This window comes from Mustelus asterias, chromosome 10, assembly GCF_964213995.1.
Source record: "Mustelus asterias chromosome 10, sMusAst1.hap1.1, whole genome shotgun sequence".
NCBI lineage: Eukaryota > Metazoa > Chordata > Chondrichthyes > Carcharhiniformes > Triakidae > Mustelus > Mustelus asterias.
In genome coordinates this window covers 107,372,379-107,385,951 of record NC_135810.1, presented here as the reverse complement: position 1 = coordinate 107,385,951, position 13,573 = coordinate 107,372,379, and the positions used below count along the sequence as shown (strand labels likewise).

General features: G+C 45.6%; 1 protein-coding gene across 1 annotated transcript in view; it reads left to right on the top strand.

Annotated features, from left to right (window-relative positions):
- atp10a (ATPase phospholipid transporting 10A) overlaps window positions 1–13,126 on the top strand; it is a 187,436-nt gene extending 174,310 nt beyond the window's left edge. Inside the window, exons 17-21 of the mRNA XM_078222415.1 lie at window positions 4,132–4,332; window positions 7,241–7,321; window positions 7,429–7,533; window positions 10,616–10,803; window positions 11,741–13,126. Coding sequence (XP_078078541.1) covers window positions 4,132–4,332; window positions 7,241–7,321; window positions 7,429–7,533; window positions 10,616–10,803; window positions 11,741–12,455 — 1,290 coding nt within the window. The 3' untranslated portion in view covers window positions 12,456–13,126. The remainder of the gene's footprint in view (window positions 1–4,131; window positions 4,333–7,240; window positions 7,322–7,428; window positions 7,534–10,615; window positions 10,804–11,740) is intronic.
- The last annotated feature ends 447 nt before the right edge of the window (window positions 13,127–13,573 follow it).

Here is a 13,573-nt window from a genome sequence, read left to right as displayed (position 1 = left end):
CGCCAAATTCTCCGTTCTCACTTGCAACGGGGAAGGGACGAGATCGGAGAATCTCAGCCCATATCTCGGATATCGTGTGCAATTCTGATCTCCTTGTTGAAGGAATCATAGAATCCCTACAATGCAGAAGGAGGCCATTCGGCCCATCCAGTCTGCACCGACTCTCCGACGGAATATCTTCTCCATAACCCCACGCATTCACCATGGTTAATCCAGCTAATCTACAGATTTTGGGACACCTAAGGGGCAATTTTAGCATGGCCAATCCACTCAACCTGCACATCTTTGCACTGTGGGAGGAAACCTACGCAGACACAGGGAGAATGTGTAAACTCCACACAGACAGGGAAATCGCGTTTGACAAATTTATTAGAAACCTTTAACACACGCCTGATTGTGGTTGGATTTTCTAAATGTCCTGTTCCTTAATAATGGATTCGAGCATTCTCCCAATGACAGATATTAGATTAACTGACCTGTAGTTTCCTGTTTTCTGTCTCTCTCTCCCCCCGCCCCCATCCCTTTCTTGAACAATGGTGTTACACTTGCAGTTTCCCAGTCCACCGGCAGGAATTTTAAAAGATTACAAACATTAACTCTGATGCAGACAAGCCATCAAGTAAACTTGTCAGCCTTTAGTCTCACTAGTTTACCCAGGACTTTTTATCCAGTGATTGTCTTAAGTTCCTCTCTCCCACCACCCTCACCTCCCCACCCACTTTTCTACGATTGTGAGGAAGTCACTTATTTCTAATTATAAATTCCCTCGTCTCATCCTCTGAGAGACCAATGATCACTTCAGCTACTCTCTTCCTTTTTATATACTTGTCGCAGTTTTTACTCGGATTCCAATGTGGGCAGCATGGTGGCACAGTGGTTAGCACTGCTGCCTCACAGCGTTAGGGACCCGGGTTCAATTCCCAGCTTGGGTCACTGTCTGTGCGGAGTCGGCACCTTCCCCCCCGTGTCTGCGTGGGTTTCCTCTGGATGCTCCGGTTTCCTCCCACAGTCGGAAAGACGTGCTGGTTAGGTGCATTGGCCATGCTAAATTCTCCCTCAGTGTACCCGAACAGGCACCGGAGTGTGGCGACTAGGGGATTTTCACAGTATCTTTATTGCAGTGTTAATGTAAGCCTACTTGTGACTCTAATGAATAAACTTTGAAAAATGTTTCCATGTTTATTTATTTAATCATTATTTGCAAGTTCCGATAAGTGTCCCAATTCTCCTGAGCTGGCACTAATCTTTGCAGCATTATCCATCTTGTCTTTCAATTTGACACCCTTACCTTCTCTAGTTTGCCACGGATGGTGCATCTTTCTCAATTGAATATATATCTGTTAAGAGTTAGGAAATGTCAACTTAAATACCTACCATTGCTTCCCTACTGTCTTACCTTTTAACTTATCTTCCCATTCCACTTGAGCCAACTCAGTGATCTTGGCCTTTAATGCTTTCAATTACGTTAAAGTTTAAGACTCTAGTTTTAGACCCAGATTTCTCACCCTCGCACTGAATGCGAAATTTAAGAACATAAGAACTAGGAGCAGGAGTAGGCCATCTGGCCCCTCGAGCCTGCTCCGCCATTCAATAAGATCATGGCTGATCATTTTGTGGACTCAGCTCCACTTACCCGCCCGCTCACCATAACCCTTAATTTACTGTTCAAAATTTTATCTACCCTTGCCTTAAAAACATTCACTGAAGTAGCCTCAACTGCTTCACTGGACAGGGAATTCCACAGATTCACAATCCTTTGGATGAAGAAGTTCCTCCTCAACTCAGTCATAAATCTGCTCCCCTTTATTTTGAGGCCATGCCCCCTCGTTCTAGCTTCACCTGCAAGTGGAAACACCCTCCCTGCTCCTATATTATCTATTCCCTTCATAATCTTATATGTTTCTATAAGATCTCCCCTCATTCTTCTGAATTCCAATGAGTATAGTCCCGGCCTACTCAGTCTCTCCTCATAAACCAGCCCTCTCAACTCCAGAATCAACCTAGTGAATCTCCTCTGCACCTCCTCCAGTGCCAGTGCATCCTTAAAGCGGCTTTATATGAAGCCACATTGCTTTTCAATGTTTTCTCCATTCAGGGAACGTTGGTGCTCTCACCCTCATACTGTTAACATTCGGAAAGAGCCACTCTACAGCACAAGCTTCAACCACCAATGCACAAAGTACTTTTTGCTGCTGATCCCTGCGTTCACACTCTGCAGTGTGATACCGGCCAGCTGCATGAGAACTCCTGTGAGACAGACAGTTGCATTGCAGTAAACCTTCATTTCTTCTCTTGCTCAAGGAGTCAGGGCCTTTTTGCACCCTCTTTCATTCTGACCAAACATGTCTTTTATCCTCCTGTGAGCTGGTGAAGCTGCACAATAACACTGTGGCTTACACTTATATAGCTGCTTTAATATAGAAAAATGTCACCAGACACTTCACAGAGGCATAATTAAAAATAAAGCCCCAGTGAGGTCTCGCTAATGCTGCATATTATTGTCATTATTTAGTATTTTGCATTTTCTGGCTACTTTTAAATGATTTAATTTGTATCCGCACCTGACCTAACGCAACTATTTAACTTTTAATGGCATAGGTCTATAAAATAATGAGAGGCATAGATCAACTTTTTCCCAAAGGTAGGGGAGTCTAAAACTAGAGGGCATGGGTTTAAGGTAAGGGGGGAGAGATACAAAAGGGTCCAGAGAGGCAATCTTTTCACACAGAGGGTGGTGAGTGTCTGGAACAAGCTGCCAGAGGTAGTAGTAGAGTCGGGTACAATTTTGTCTTTTAAAAAGCGTTTAGACAGTTACATGGGTAAGATGGGTATAGAGGGATATGGGCCAAATGCGGGCAATTGGGACTAGACTAAAAAAAAGGGTGGCATGGACAAGTTGGGCCGAAGGGCCTGTTTCCATGCTGTAAACGTCTATGACTCTATACTTGTCATAGTGGTCAAATCCTCATTGTTTTGGTACGTCCGAGCTGTAGGTGATTCCAAAGGTCACTCTTCTTACAGCTAACTCTGTGCGAAGGAATTTGACAATAGTGGAGGAAGGGTACGTGATGCTGCCCCCCCCATTCTCAGTTGCTTTTAATAGAATCATAGAATCCTGACAGTGTGGAAGAGGCCATTCGGCCCACCATTGCTTTTACATGAACCCAGAGGCGAGGGAAGATTAAGGAGAGCTGGGTAGCTTGATAGCTGCAGTGGATGACCGGGGAGAGTGTTTCTCAGCTTTTGCCCTTGCTACAGTTCACCTGAGATTTCCTATTCATGGCTCATGCCGTGATATCACTTAGAGCCAAGCCAAGGATGTGGAACCCCAGCCACCCCCCTCCCAAAGAACTACTTCAGATGGTAGGGGAATTGAACCCACAATGTTAATGTCATTCTGCAGCACGGTGGCACAGTGGTTAGCACTGCTGCTTCACAGCACCAGGGACCCGGGTTTGATTCCCGCTTGGATCACTGTCTGTGCGGAGTCTGCACGTTCTCCCCGTGTCTGCGTGGGCTTCCTCCGGGTGCTTCAGTTTCCTCCCACAGTCCGAAAGACGTGCTGGTTAGGTGGATTGGCCATGCTAAATTCTCGCTCAGTGTACCCGACAGGCACCGGAGTGTGGCGACTAGGGGGTTTTCGCAGTAACTCCATTGCAGTGTTAACGAAAGCCTACCTATGAGACTAATGAATAAAAATAACATTTAAAAACCTTTTAGAACTGACGTGAGGAGAAATTTGTTCACCCAGAGCGTGGTGAATGTGTGGAATTCACTCCCACAGAAAATAGTTGAGGCCAAAATGTTGTCTGATTTCAAGAAGAAATTAGATATTGCTCTTGGGGCTAAAGGGATCAAGGGATATGGGGGGAAGGGGGGGATCAGGATATTGAATTCGATGATCAGCCATGATTAAAATGAATGGCAGAGCAGGCTTGAAGGGCTGAATGGCCTACTCCTGCTTCGAGTTTCAATGTTTCTTCTCTAATGGCCTCTAATTCTGCATGTACCTCAGAAGCTGTGGCCTACACTTAGTATCCCAAAGGTCAGAACTTTGCTGATTCACTTGTACTGTTAGCATTTTACTATGCAATTCAGCAAGCACAAACCTTGCTTTATTTCTATTTTCAGATGTTTGTTGCCCTTCTGTTCTGGTATCAATTCTTCTGTGGATTCTCAGGATCGGCAATGATAGACCAATGGTACCTTATCTTCTTCAACCTTCTGTTTTCATCGATCCCTCAACTCATCACTGGAATCCTTGATAAAGATGTTTCAGCAGAAACCTTGGTGGCCTTACCTCAACTTTACAAAGGTGGACAACATTCTGAGGTAATGTTCCTTTCAGGAACAAAATGCTGAATGTTTACCAGGTGGAATCTTCCTGGAATGCAGCACTCCCTTGACCGCAATATTTACGTCATTGTAAAAGCGACCAACCCATCAAGAGACCATCCTTGAGCAGCCTAGTTATATTTCCCAAATGATAGATGCTTCTCAGCATTAAGGTTTTCCAGGTTCTCAAATAGAGAATCTGTGCGGGATCTGCACATTCCCCCCAGAGTCTGCGTGGGTTTCCTCCGGGTCCGGTTTCCTCCCACAGTCCCATAGACGTGCTAGTTAGGTGCATTGGCCATGCTAAATTCTCCCTCTGTGTACCCCGAACAGGTGCCAGAGTGTGGCGACTAGGGGATGTTCACAGTAACTTCATTGCAGTGTTAATGTTAAGCCTACTTGTGACACTAATCGAAACATGGAAGATAGGAGCAGGAGGAGGCCATTTGCTTTGATTTGATTTGATTTATTATTGTCACATGTATTAACATACAGTGAAAAGTATTGTTTCTTGCACGCCATACAGACAAAACATACCGTTCATAGAGAAGGAAATGAGAGAGTGCAGAATGTAGTGTTACAGTCATAGCTAGGGTGTAGAGAAAGATCAACGTAATGCATGGTAAGTCCATTCAAAAGTCTGACGGCAGCAGGGAAGAGGCTGTTGAGTCGGTTGGTACGTGACCTCAGACTTTTGTATCTTTTTCCCCAACGGAAGAAGGTGGAAGAGAGAATGTCCGGGGCCCGTGGGGGCCTTAATTATGCTGGCTGCTTTGCCGAGGCAGTGGGTGTTGTAGACAGAGTCAATGGATGGGAGGCTGGTTTGCGTGATGGATTGAGCTACATTCACGACCTTTTGTAGTTTCTTGCGGTCTTGGGCAGAGCAGGAGCCATACCAAGCTGTGATACAACCTGAAAGAATGCCCCGCCATTCATTACGATCATGGCTGATCATCCAACTCAATAGCCTAATCCTGTTTTCTCCCCATAAGTTTTGATCCCATTCACCCAAGTGCTATATCTAGCACCTCTTGAATACATTCAGTTAATAAATAAACTTAAACTAGAGTGGTCAGGTAGTTTCAATATCTGGACTTAAACCGGTTTTTATGCGTTTCTCACTGCAGTCAATCCCTGATTTATGCTGAGTTACCTGATGTTCAGCCAGGCTCTCAGGAGGTGTCCGTGTCTGTGAGTGAGGCAGTGCCAGTTGGGCAGCTGGATACAGATCACTCTGCAGTAATTGTTCCTGAGCAGTGCACATCTGTTTGGATAAGGTTGCTTTGGCAGGCTGTTTGGTATTGGAGGACCCATTGGCCAACACGTACCATCCAGACTCAAGCACAAGGAGTATGTGGTGTGGGTACGCATGTGGAACCCACTCCAGTTAAGGATATTCTGCTGGATGAGATTGTTCTAATTGAATGGCAGAACAAGAGTCGGGGGCTGAATGGCCCACTCTTGTTTCCATGTTTCAGGGTAGCCACAAGAAGAAAGATGATTGGCCAGCACGGTGGCACAGTGGTTAACACTGCTGCCTCACAGCGCCAGGGACCCAGGTTCAATTCCAGCCTTATTTGACTGTGTGGAGGAGTTTGCATGTTTCTCCATGTCTGTGTGGGTTTCTTCCAGGTGCTCCGGTTTCCTCCCACAGTCCAAAGATGTGTAGGTTAAGTGAATTTAGCCATGCTAAATTACCCCTTAGTGTCCCAAGTGTAGGTTAGATGAATTAGCCAAGGTAAATGCATGGGGATAGGGGGATGGGTGAGAACAAAGAACAACAAAGAACAATACAGCACAGGAACAGGCCCTTCGGCCCTCCAAGCCTGCGCTGCTCATGTGCCCATTAGACCATTCTTTTGTATCCCTCTAAAGAACAAAGAACAAAGGGAGCAGTCTTGGGTTAAGATATTCTGCCAGAGAGAGTTGGCGTAGACTCGGTAGCCTGAATGGCCTCCTTCTGCACTGTAGGGATTCTATGATTAAAGGGGAAATGAGGAAATTTTCTTTTTACCCAGAGGGTGGGTAGGGGGCTGGAACTCACTGTTGGAAAGGGTAGTAGAGGTATTAGAGAATTACCTTCAACTATATCGGGAAAAGGAATTTGAAATGATTTTGCTATTTGGAAGCCATCAGGGACAATTTATTTTAAATATACATAATCTAAATTGCCTGCCTTATTTTATTCGTTAGTGTCACAAGTAATGAAGTTACTTGTGGAAATCCCCGAGTTGCCACACTCCAGCGCCTGTTCGGGTACACTAAGGGTCAATTTAGCATGGCCAATCCACCTAACCAGCACTTCAGACTGTGGGAGGAAACCGGAGCACCCGGAAGAAACCCATGCAGACACGGGGAGAACGTGCAGACTCCACACAGACAGCGACCCAAGCCGGGACTCGAACCTGGGTCCCTGGCGCTGTGAGGCAGCAGCGCTAACCACTGTGCCACCGCCCATAGTGCTAAAGTTTAGATATCATAGAAGCCCATACTGTGCAAAAGGAGGCCATTCAGCCCATTGAGCTTGCACCAACAACAATCCCACCCAGGTCCTAACTCCATGTATTTAAAGTTTATTTATTAGTCACGAATAAGGCTTACATTAACACTGCAATGAAGTTACTGTGAAATTCCCCTGCTAATCCCCCTGACGCTAAGGCGCAATTTAGTGTGGCCAATCCATCTAGTCTGCATATCTTCCGGCGACCCATTCAGCCACTGTTAAATTTGTCTTTACTATACAAAGCCACAACGAGTTACATGAACTGGACTGAAAAGGAACAGATTTCTCTGCAGACCAAGCAGACACACAAAGAATTAAATTACTGTGTGTTTTTTGAGGCTGTGTTAACAGCAATTGCAAATTCTGCATAAAACTAGCCTTTTAATTACTCCTCTCTTCTAGGAATACAAGCCATACATGTTCTGGATGAATATGATTGATGCTCTTTACCAAAGCCTGGTCTGCTTCTTCTTTCCATATTTGGTATGTTTTTCTTTCTCTCCTGGCTGAAGTAAATTTAAATGAAATTATTCCTGTGTGAGCGGAAGTGATGACTGGCTTTGAAATATGTTGTTGTTTCTCTGTTGCAGGCTTACCGAGATTCTGATGTTGATGTTTTCACTTGGGGAACTCCCGTCACCACTCTGGCCCTCTTCACTATCTTAATGCACTTGTGCATTGAAACTAAAACCTGGGTAACGAGTGACTTCTTCTTTCTATTGTCCTTTTTTTAGGTTTGACCTGCATGTTGCTGGGGCGGCACGGTGGTTAGCACTGCTGCCTCACAGCACCAGGGACCTGGGTTTGATTCCAGCTTGGGTCATTGTGTGGAGTCTGCATGTCCTCCCCGTGGGTTTCCTCCGGGTGCTCCGGTGTCCTCCCACAGTCTGAAAGACGTGCTGGTTAGGTGCATTGGCCATGCTAAATTCTCCCTCAGTGTACCCGAACAGGCGCCGGAGTGTGGCAGTGTTAATGTAAACCTACTTGTGACAATAGGCTTATTTGAGGAAGTGTTCATTGCAGGGTGACCTGACTACATGTGATATATTAGGCTATTGAGTTGGACAGTCAGCCATGATCGTGATGAGTGGCAGAGCAGGCTTGAAGGGCCAAATGGCCTCCTCCTGCCCCTACCTTCTATAATATATAAACATAAAAAACTTTAAAATTAAAAACTTTGATGTTTCTTGCAAAAGTTGCAGAATGTGTGTCTGCGGTGTCCTTGTGGGTGTCTCCATTTACAGAAACATTGGGTATCAGAGGTTTTTATAGGAGAAAAAATAACATTGCAGCACTCAGGACTGTGCCGTCTTTGAGCTGTGAACCAACTGATTTTACCTGAGTTTGCAACGGAATAATTTTACAGGATAAGGGAAAAAAACTGCAGATGCAGAATTAAAACAAAGCTGCCAAAACACTCAGCACGTCTCCACACTGATCTAAGTTAAAGTTTATTTATTAATGTCACAACTAGGCTTACTGTACACTGCAATGAAGTTACTGTGAAAATCCCCTAGTTGCCACACTCCGGCGCCTGTTCGGGTACACAGAGGGAGAATTTAGCATGGCCAATGTATCTAACCAGCACGTCTTTTGGACAGTGGGAGGAAACCGGAGCACCCAGAGGAAACTCATGCAGACACAGGGAGAACGTACAGATTCCAAACAGACAGTGACCCAACCAAACCCAGATGCTATGAGCCTGCAGTTCTAACCACTGTGCCACCGTGCCACCCAATGATCTGCTGAATGTTTCTAATTTTTGTTTCACAAGGGATATGGGGTGCACCCAAATAATGGTACTTTATTATTGGTCACCTCAATTACATTCTTCAGCATTAAGGAAAAATGAGGGTCACTACTCACCAAAGATAAACCGGATCCCCTTTCTTCCTCAAGTAATACATGTCACTTGTTCTTGAGTTTTGCTTTCACTGAACACTGATCTTTGTTCTCCCATTAACGCATTCTGCTATTAATGTCACTCCGAGCACATCCTATAGCACATCACGCTGCCATTAACACTTCCTCTGTCACATGATTTACACACCTTTGTCACAATCTCTCCTAGCTCCCACCTTATTTTAATTCATTTATGGGATGTTGGCGTCACTGGCTGGACTGGCATTTATTGCCTATCCCTAATTGCCCTTGAGAAGGTGGGGGGTGAACTGCAGTCCTTAGGGTGTAGGGACACCCACGGTGCTGTTAGAGAGGGACTTCCAGGATTTTGACTCAGTGACAGTGAAGGAACGGCGATATATTTCCAAGGCAGGATGGTGAGTGGCTTGGAGGGGAACTTGCAGGTGGGGGTGTTCCCAGGCATCTGCTGCTCTTGTCCTTCTAGATGGTCGTGGTTGTGGGTTTGGAAATTCCAAATGCATCATTCTGGAGCGCTCAAGCTTTTGCGGAACTGAAGTGACAGCTTCAATTGGCTGTTCAGTTTTGCAGCATTTAGCGATGGAGCAGCACTGCATTTACAAAACAATGGGGCATCTGAGAAGCAGTCTATCATTTTTTTTTCTGCGCACGCGCAGTTGGAGGCTCCGATCACAGCTGCAGGATTTTGGGCGGGTTAAGCCCCGCCCACAGGCTTGTGCAGCGCGATTCGGACTCGCTGATATTTTTTCAGGCAGTGTGAGTGTATGGGGGCGCCTGAGAACGGGTCTAAAAGTCGGATCTGAAACACTCCCAGTTTCAAGTCCGCCCAGCACTTCGAATCGAAATGGTAAAATAGGGCCCATGGTGTACGCACTGAGACATAATGGATAATCAAAATTAGATTAGGATTCAATGGTTCATATAGTTCTCTCAGAGGGTAGTGAATCTCTGGAATTCTCTGCCCATTGAAGTGGTGGAGGCTTCCTCGTTGAATATGTTTAAATCACGGGTAGATAGTTTTCTGATCGATAAGGGAATTAGGGGATATGGGGAACAGGCGGGTAAGTGGAACTGATTCGCTTCAGATCAGCCATGATCTTGTTGAATGGCGGGGCAGGCTCGAAGGGCCAGATGGCCTACTCCTGCTCCTATTTCTTATGTTCTTATGTTCTTATAGTGCGAAGGCATGTAGTTAAGCTTTCAGGCCCAGCAAAGCTGTACGGCTTCCCTGTCCCATGTAACTTTAAGTCAGGGTGAGTTTGAAAATGGGGTCTTTGGGCTCACAGGTTGTGCAGTATATAGGGGAGGCGATGGCCCAGTGGTATTATCGCTAGGCTATTAATCCAGAAACTCAGCTAATGTTCTGGGGACCCGGGTTCAAATCCCGCCACAGCAGATGGTGGAATTTGAATTCAATAAAAAAGTATCTGGAATTAAGAATCTGACTGATTCTTAATTACTGACGACCATGAAACCATTGTCGGGAAAACTCACCTGGTGCAGTAGCGTCCTTTAGAGAAGGAAATCTGCCGTCCTTACCTGGTCTGGCCTACATGTGATTCCAGAGCCAAAGCAATGTGGTTGACTTTTAAATGCCCTCAGAAATGATCTAGTAAGCCACTCGGTTCAAGGGCAATTAGGGATGGGTAATAAATGCTGGCCCAGCCAGCGACACACATTTCCCATGAAAAGAATTTTAAAAAATAAGAATTGAAATTTAAAGATGACTTTTATAAAATACAGCCAATGTATTTAGAATCACTGTTCAGCGTTCTATCAAATGTCAAAATGTTCGGTTTTGCATGGATTCACTGTTTCTCAGTTGCTTGAGACTAAAATAATTTGGTAACGTCAGTATTGTTCCAAAAGGTCAACTTGTTTTCTTTCATGTTTCAGACTTGGATGCATGTTGCCTCCATTACTTTCAGCATCCTCCTCTTCTTCACTGTTGCACTAAGTTACAACGCAGCCTGTCCTACCTGCTACCCTCCATCCAATCCCTACTGGACTATGCAGAGGTTGATGGCTGATCCCAAGTTCTATCTGATATGTGTTCTTACACCAGTGGCAGCCTTACTACCAAGGTAACTGAAACGTGCATTGTGATTAGGTTATCTGATTAAAATTGCACGGTTCGGGAAGGAACCCAGCAAAATCTTACTGAACATACCAGGCAGTCCTGTGGATATGGGATAAGATGGGGCAGTTGGGGAAAATAAGGGCAGCTTCATTGGCATGGCTCCCCGGTGTGTTCCTGCCACAGTGGGGGTGGGTGGGTAGGGTGAATATTGGCTGCCCGCTCCACTGAGGCAAGCAGCCAATCTGAATGGGGGCTCTTATTAGGGATGTATCAGGCTCTCCAGAGGTTTGCCAGTGACAGAAGCAGCCCATGCAAGGCTGCCAGCTCAATAGAAACAGGCTGTGGGGCTGGCCACCAGAGCCAGAGGCTTCGTGCCTGAAGGGTTGTGAATCTGTGGAATTCACTGCCCCAAAGTGCAATGGATGCTGGGACAGTGAGTAAATTTAAGGAGGAGTTAGACATTTTTAATTGGTGATGGGTTGAAGGGTTCTGGGGAGAAGGCTGGAAAATGGGGATGAGGAGCATATCAGCCATGATTGAATGATGGGGTGGACACAAAGGGCCGAATGGCCTACTTCTGCTCCGATATCCTATATCTTACGAAGGAAAGGACTCCAAATTTAGGAGGAAGGGACCAAACAGAAATTCTTATAAAATCAGTGATGAAAGTCATTTCGCTGATTTGTCCGTCGTGCAAAAAGAATGAGTGCAGTATGTGCATCCTTAGAGTACAGTTACGTCTGTGCAGCTCTGTGGGGCAATGGTGTACCTAGCCGGGCAAGTGTGAATTGTAGCTTACTTCATGTTGTATGGTAGTGAATACAATGCATGTTCTTTATTGCTGAATGAATCATCTGTAGGTAAGGAAGGATTTCAGTTTTTCACTGCCCCAATATCTCAATTTTTTTTTTGTCTCTCTATTTGATAACAATTTTCACTAGGTACTTATACCGAATCTTTCAAGGCACCTTGTTCCCCACTCCGATCCAGCGAGGCCGCCAGCTGGACAGTCTCCGTCCTGCGGCTTGTAGTCGTGTTAATAAATGGAACGCCCAGGGCAATTGGTCAGCCACACCGAAACCGGACTTGGTGACGCCTCTTTCCAAGGACTCTGGCATTGGGGTTGATGAATCCTCATCCGGCACTAGCCAAAGCATCCACTCGGACACAAACCAAAGCTCGAATGGACCACTAGATAAACTGCAGGCATCCGAGTTGCAAGAAGCCAGTTCGTCAACATTGGAGTTGGCAGAAGGTGCAAAATACTCTCTTACAAATGGCAGCTCGTCAGCAGTTCCCAGCCAAAATGCACAGCCACACCTGCACAAACTTCAGAGGTCTGAGTTAGTGACAGAGTTGCCTTACACAGAGGATGGAGTTGAATTGAACGCTCGTTCTGGAGCGGACCCATCAAATCTACATTTATTAAACTGGAGGACACCAACATCATCTGCTAATGACGCAGCGTGTCTTTTCCACTCCCCGTCACAGTGCGGTGCACAGACAGTGGAAGGTGGAAGATCTGTGCCAGGTAATATTGAGGAGGAGGGCATGAAACGTTCTGAGGAGGTGTTTCCAGGCACCTCCCACACCTCAACCCACGTGTTCCTGAAAAACTCACTGGAGGAGAGCTCCTCGGAAATGACTCCTTTGTGACCAAGAACTGGCCGCCCATCTCTTGAATTTTGCACAGTTTGAGATTTTAGTCTTATAAAATTTTATATTTAAATATTAGATCATTTTTTCGTGAATCCGAAGTCAGAGCAAAATGATGTATTTTATAATTTGCGCAGGCGGAATTTAGAAAAAAAGGGTTGTGCAGAATTTAATATATAACTATCTGAAATAGTGCTGTCACTAAAATGCAGCTTGCGTTAACCATGTCAAGTGAACGGTTCTGTATGTCCTGTCTGAGCATTGTGCCGAATCAAACCTTTGCATCCCATCCTTCTTGCTCTCAAACCCTGACCCCCCCCCGGGGGAGGAGAGAACAGCTGGACGCTCAGACAGATGTTGAGATGGCACTTTTTCTTTTTGTCTTTTTTTATGATTGAAGGACCAAAGAGAAGATATTCACTATGTTAGTGATATCAGTAACAAAGCAGGAAATGTCACTATAGTATGAAATCGGGAACCTATTGGGAACAGATGCATCCTGTTCTGAAAGGACCCATTATATATATTGTATATTATAATACATACGCAAAACCCTAAATCGTGTGTGTGCGTGTATCCTTCAACTGTTATATGTCCAAATCTATAACTGAAACAGCCTTCCGCAAAGCTGCCACATTATTTGAGAGACAAAGGCCGGAATTCTCCGGCCGTTCACACTAGCGGGATTCTCCGGGTTTCCTGCCAGGGTGGGGGTGAGGTCAATGGGAATTCCCATTGACAGCGGCGGGACCAGAAAACCCCACCACTGGCAAACAACGCGCCACCTCCTGCCGGCGGGAAACACGTAGCTGGGAGGCTGGAGAATCTCACCCAAAGTCTTCATAGTCCCAGACAACCCCGCTCTCCCCTTTGAGGGGGGAGAACTGACTGGTGGCGTGTAATAAATCTTCAAAGGCAGAAGTCCCTTCACCAGAATCCCTTTATTTACAAACTCTAACGGCAGTACACAGAGTGCCAGCAGTTAGCATCTACCTCCGGGGCGCCAGAGGAACTGACACACCCGGTTAAATACAAGGCAAAGACTCCCTGATTGGCCCATCAATTGGATCCTTAATCAGGGAGTTCATATTCCAATAGGCCAACCTCAATGGCCTGAG